The sequence below is a fragment of the Coffea arabica genome, chromosome 6c, assembly GCF_036785885.1.
Source record: "Coffea arabica cultivar ET-39 chromosome 6c, Coffea Arabica ET-39 HiFi, whole genome shotgun sequence".
Lineage (NCBI taxonomy): Eukaryota > Viridiplantae > Streptophyta > Magnoliopsida > Gentianales > Rubiaceae > Coffea > Coffea arabica.
In genome coordinates this window covers 8,362,161-8,368,276 of record NC_092320.1, presented here as the reverse complement: position 1 = coordinate 8,368,276, position 6,116 = coordinate 8,362,161, and the positions used below count along the sequence as shown (strand labels likewise).

The following is a 6,116-nucleotide window of genomic DNA, read 5'->3' as shown; positions in this document are numbered from 1 at the left end:
TTAACATTAGTGGTATATAGTATAGATGTCCCCATAAAAAAGTTTCCAGTGGTTTACTTTTTAATTTTAATTCCGATTTTGTTTTGAGGCAAGGGAATTTTTAACATGAATGCTTTAAGGTTTTAATGGACTTTTAAATCATAGTATTAGAGAATCAATAGACATCAATTAAGTCTTTGTTATTTCTTTTTTTTTTTCACTCTTACATCCCTTCCCATAATCCGAACCTTGAATTTGATGGTAGGAGAGACCCTAACTGACCACTAGATTGATCCTGAATCGTTGGGTGTGCTTGAAAGGCTGATTTTTTAAGTATTTGTATTAAATTTTAGTGTGACTTACCATAGCATTGGTAGAAAAGCTTTTGAAAATTTTCTCTTTTTTTCCCTTTTCTTCTTCTTTTTTTTTGTTTCCCTTTTCGTTCCTCTCTTCTTCTTCCTCCCCACACATATTTTATCTTAGTAAATATCTTACACATATTTATTGAACTATTGACTCTTTGACTATTGAGTACTAACTACTAACTGTTTGACATTTTAGTATTGGTTTACTGCGTAACGGAATTGGTTGGAGTTTGGACAGTGGAAATGGCAAGTTACCATGTTGACTTGTTATTTATTTTGTTTCTTTAACGTGATGATGAGGTGATGATTGATGTGCTGATTTTTTTAACTTAATTTTGTCGGAAATTACATATTTGATGTAATTTTTTTTTAGAAAAAATTGAAATAGCTTAACTTATTATTAGCCTTTCGAATTTTGAATATTACCGAATTACTGATTTTTCGACCAAAATTCAAGTATCAATATCCTATTTATCAAACTAAATTTTGAACAATAATCGAATATTGATCTTGACAAACTGATTACTGAATTTCTGAAATTTTTTTTTTATCAAATTTCTAATTATGGGCCGATGAACATCCTACTCCATGTCCCAATTATGATTAATGCTAATGACCCAATTATGATTAATCCTAATGAGAGGGTCGACAACGTGTTATGTTGGATATGATACTTTGAAGTGGCCCACCCGTGGTATCTGTCAATCATGATTGTTCCGCAAGTTAAGATGGAGTAAAATTGAAGGCCCGAAACTAAGCTCGCTCTCTGGACTTTTGAACGGTGGAACGAATATTACTACTACGCTTGCGGACACGGCCATGTCTCCGAAGCTTCAATATTTTAAAGATAATAATATTAAGGCCTAGACAATTAAAATCTTTAATAAAGGATTAATTGAATTTGATCCCGTCTCAAGGAAAAAAAAATGACTAATTGAATTTGAACCGGCTCAAAGTTTATACAGCTTCCTGCTCAGTCAGATGCCGGTTGCCAAGCCGAAGCTGCAATGAGGGGCCGGCTATGCCAGCCCAGCGTTAGACACCCCTCACTTTCTTCTATACAGTATCCCTCAGCTGAAAATAATGTCAATAGCATACTGGCTTGCTTAAATGCGTTGGATCCCAAATACAGTGGCTTGAAGCCAGCCCCCTTCAGTCGAGCTTTCCATTTGGCTAATGGCTCGTGTCTTTCCACCCGGGCTGAATCCTCACAACACACTATGTTACATATCTCTTTTTGCATGTATATCTCGGCTAAAACATTATCAGCCCGATTTGAACAAGCTTCCAGCGAGTCAAACATCGTTGAATAATAGTACAGGGCTTCAGTAAATCGATCTAAAAATTCGGCTTGGTTGTGACTAGCTTCTTGCTCCACGATGGTCACGATTTTCGGGTTCAAGCCCCGGATCCAGGCCAAAACCTGTTCCACTGATGATGATCCATGAACTTGATCCGGCCCGAGTAGTTTGTGGAGCTGCAGGATCGAATTTACCGCAACGGCTTCATTCGGGGCGGCTTCTAACATCCATGGCTTGACATCTTCAAGCCGCGAAGCTGCCACCCCACGAAAGGCAAACTTGACGTTCACCGAGCGAGCCAATCCGGCTAATCTCAACCCAATTACGCATAGAGAATCGCGCCCATCAGGAGATGGCGGGCCAATCCCAGTCAGCCGTAGCAACGGCGGCCCACCGGGGCGGAGAGCCAAGGCTTGGATTAGAGCCGGCCATTGCAAGCCTTGCATTAGATTAAAGTCAACGACATGGACGCAATCGTGGCCCTGAAAGGCTTCCAATATCGCCTGGTTGGCCGTGAAATGAGCAAATTTTAAGTAAGGAGCCGCTTCGTAGAAATGATGATACAGAATCTCATCCTCAGATGCCCAGCAGCTCATGAAGCTGGCGGCTCCTGGAGGCACCGCCGTGAATATCCGGCGGCTCAGGGCGTCGATGAAATAGCCAGCCACTTTTCCAATACCACATGCAGTGTTGACACGTGTAAGCAGCGCCTGTAAATCTGCTATCAAGGAACCAGCCAACGGGAGGTTGCCACACTGGACAGACTCCGCACAGCTAATCAACACGTGGACTAACTGAATGCTGGAATCTTCCTGGTCCATGAGGTGCAAGACGTGAGATAGAACCTCCTGGGGCTGCTGATTCTCGCTCTCGTTCCCGTTCCCGTTCCGAGGAGGCGGCGGCGCATGGAATTCAGACGGAGACCACCCGGTGGATTCATAATTACCAGCACACGGCGGGAGACCTGAAGATGATGCTGATGAACCGGGTTGGAGTTGGTGGAGCTCGGACAGCAAATTGTCGACCCATGAAGAGAGGTCAGAGGGATTGTAGTGCACGACGTCGTTGGCCAGATGATATTGTAGGGGGAGGTGGGTGGGGATGTTCTGGTTGTGGACCATGACATTCTCCAGACATTCGAGGCGGTGGGCCACTTGGTGGAGCTGGGAGGAGCGGACCGAGTACCCAGCTCCGGCCAGAAGCTGGTCGATCTGATGATGATGGTGATGATCAGGTGCTCTGGCGGCCGCGGAGCATGATGACGAGCTGCCACTGCTGCTGGTTATGGAGGATCCTTCTGGGCCCATTTTGGTATCTCTTATGAAGTAGTCGTATTTTTTTATTTCGTCTCCCTTTCTTGTTTTTTCCTTGGTTGGGGCTTATAATGCCGCGGAGGAAGGGTAGGGCTTCTGCCCCAGTAGATGGACTGGGCGGAACATGCCTTTTTTCCTCGTATCGTGTATTACTGTGCGACCCTCTGTGTGTGTGTGTGTGCGTGTGAAGGGGTGGGAAGAGTGGGAGTTACGGGTGAGGAGGCTTTTTTGAAGAAGAAAAGAAAGGGTTTCGGACGTTCGGAGCTACAGCAGCCTTGTAGAGTAATATACTGATATGAATGGAGGGCACAAGAAAGGATTAAGTAGCGCTACTGCCTGTCTTCATTTAATTCAATTGAAGATATCCCTTTCTTGAATGAAAGATATGTGGAGCGTTTTTATATTGAAATGGGAAATGAAATACTCCACCCACAAATTATATTGATTACACACTAACTAAGAAAGAGAAAAATAAAACTAATTAAGAAAGAAAGGATAGCAAAAGGATTTGAGCTGACTTCACTTCAAGGGGTGGTTGCTTCACTTAATTGGTCACGACTCTAATTAATTAGACGATTATGATTGTTCAAAGAGGAACAGGGTGGAGTGTGTGTGAGGGACCATTTTGTAGTCTCAATTGATTTCATCAGGAATGGGCTCCAGCCTCAACTGTAGCTTGATAAAGACCTTGAAGCTGATATTTCCAAGTAATTTTTTATCATTGACCGACATGTACTGTTGTTTCTGAATCGCAAATTTTCGTGCCTTGGAGTTGGATTAGTGCCATTAGTTCCTGGCGTTTTCACTGTTCCTTTTCAAGCCACATTCCTGCTGTCATTTCAAGCTTCCAAAGAAGAGAAAACTGGAAAGGGGAATGTCATTTTCTGCATGACTTTGGAGCAACCCCAAAATAACAACCCTATTCCTGCATTATGGATGTTTAAGTTATAACTTTCTGGGAAGAAGTGCGTTAATTGTGTCAAGCCAAATGGCCTTAAGTGCTTAATTATGTGACTACGCCATAGAGTCTGGCAGGAAAAAAAACACGTACTATTTAGGAAAATGAGAGAGTATAGTTTGCAGTTAGAATATCAGGCTGCGTAGCAAGCCAAGGTATGCTTGCACTTCATGACTCTTCATTATTGGAAAAGACGGTAGCTTTCTGCCATCTAGCTCGCATATTTATTTAAGGATGTAATACAGTAGTCTACGTACGTATTCCGCAAATGATTTGAAAAACCAGTTCTAGAGCTGAATATAACTTCCATTATATATATAATGAAGATTATCACACCCACAAGACTGGTAAAGATTTTCTCCCTTTGTTTAACTTTTGACCAAAATTATGCACGAAGGTTAGTTATTGAAGACGTTATATGCAGCTGTACGTAGTCGATTCAAATCATCAATCTATATGTTTTTAGCTCTCTTGCTAAAATTTGTGTAATTTCGAAATGTCTTAGCTTTGTGTGGGCATGAATCCTGATCATATTACCAACAACCAGCAAACAAAAGAGAAAATGGCAAAGATAACAAGCTACCATAACCGAGCAGGTTCGCTCTCTCCCTTCCCCCCCCCCCCCCTCCCCAACAAAAAACAACACAAAAAAAAGAGAGAGATAATCTTTCTCTCTCTCTCAAGACATTGACCTATGATAAATGAACTCAACTTTAAAATAGTACTTGCTACACAACAAGGACGTGCATTTGATCAATCACACTTGTTGTGGTAACATATATTAACATGTATTAAACTAGGAAACAGAAAATGCAGTAAGATAAGGATGTAAGAATTGGGGCAGAAATTATCTGATAGGGATATCATCATGTTGGCCAACTATTCTTCTTAAAAAAGGAGTTTAATAATGCTTTTGACAATGACAAATGACCTTATATTGCCACAAATAATCCAGGGAAAATGACCCTGAAACAACATTAACTGCTCCAAGAGGACGATGAGCCGAAAATGGCAACTGATGGTCCAGATTGCGCTGGAAAACAGAAGTACTGGGATCAACGCCATCATAAAGAAGTCCAATTTATGTTCCTCATGGACAAAATATAATGCTGTAGCAGCTAACAAATACTAGTACTAATTATCAGTGGTGATGTAATCTGGCACTGGCATACTCATCGTATTGTTTTATTGTCAAGCTAGTTAACAGTTCACGAACCACAATAACAGAAAAAAAAAAAAAAAAAAAAGAACCTAATCCATTGCCCCATAACAAGATTTCCATTCTCCAAAGATCCTTTCCTAATATCAGAAAATTTCTTCTAACTCTGCCAAGTTATAAATCACAGCAAACACTACTGTTTATGAAAAAAAGAAAAGAAAGAAAAATGTTAGTCACAGAATATTTTGAATATATTGAATAAATAAAAAACTCTGGAAAGGGAATGTGGTCCGCTCATGCATAGAAGACATCTCAACAGGCTCTCTGTCGAAATATTAATAAACCTTACAAGCGCCTTTCCCTTCCCGTAGAGGGAATATACCTAACCACATGACACATGCCAGATTGCCGGCAACGGAAGCACGGTGACTGAGGAATATGTATATAGGTTTTGGCTTGTGAGTCGTGACTATTTACAATCTCCTTTCTAGAGCATTTTGGGGGGGGGGGGGGGGGGGGGGGGGGGGGGGGAGATGTTGGAGGAAGGAAAGACAAAAATTAGAACAAAGACTATGAGTGTAAAAAAGAAAAAAGCATAGTCAAAAATTTTTCCTGAAGCTGTAGAGCGGAAAGACGAAAATGGATTAATAGAGATGTGCGCATCCAGATCAAACTAAAACATGTTGATATTTATTTGACAATACCGTATTAAGGAATTTTAATTTATTGAAGAAATCTCACCCTTTATTATTTCGCTTCATGGTGCTAGCAATCTGGAAAATAGACTAGTGGTATTATGGTGCTGTATTTTATGCATGGCAAACTTCGAAGGTTGTGACAAGCCGACGTACGTTAAGATCGAGTCATTAGATCAGATGAAGATTTTTCTATTACATAGCTTTATGGTGTATATATATATATATATAAGATACAATGCAGCCCAGGAGGGGTGATTCTGGGACGGGAAAAGTGCGTGGTGTGGTTGGACGTGGTTTAATTCATTGTGGATTTAAGGGAAAGGGACCATCAATTGTGCTTAAG

General features: G+C 41.0%; 1 protein-coding gene across 1 annotated transcript; it reads right to left on the bottom strand.

The window, feature by feature from the left end:
* Nucleotides 1-1,215: 1,215 nt before the first annotated feature.
* Nucleotides 1,216-3,376, bottom strand: LOC113691539 (protein SLENDER RICE1-LIKE 1-like). The gene has a single exon (XM_027209709.2). The coding sequence runs from the start codon at nt 2,950-2,952 to the stop codon at nt 1,318-1,320; it is 1,635 nt and encodes a 544-aa protein (XP_027065510.2). The 5' UTR covers nt 2,953-3,376; the 3' UTR covers nt 1,216-1,317.
* Nucleotides 3,377-6,116: the final 2,740 nt, after the last annotated feature.

Excerpts from the sequence above, each read along its gene's own strand:
- LOC113691539 (XM_027209709.2), bottom strand. The coding sequence starts at position 2,952 with ATGGGCCCAGAAGGATCCTCCATAACCAGCAGCAGTGGCAGCTCGTCA.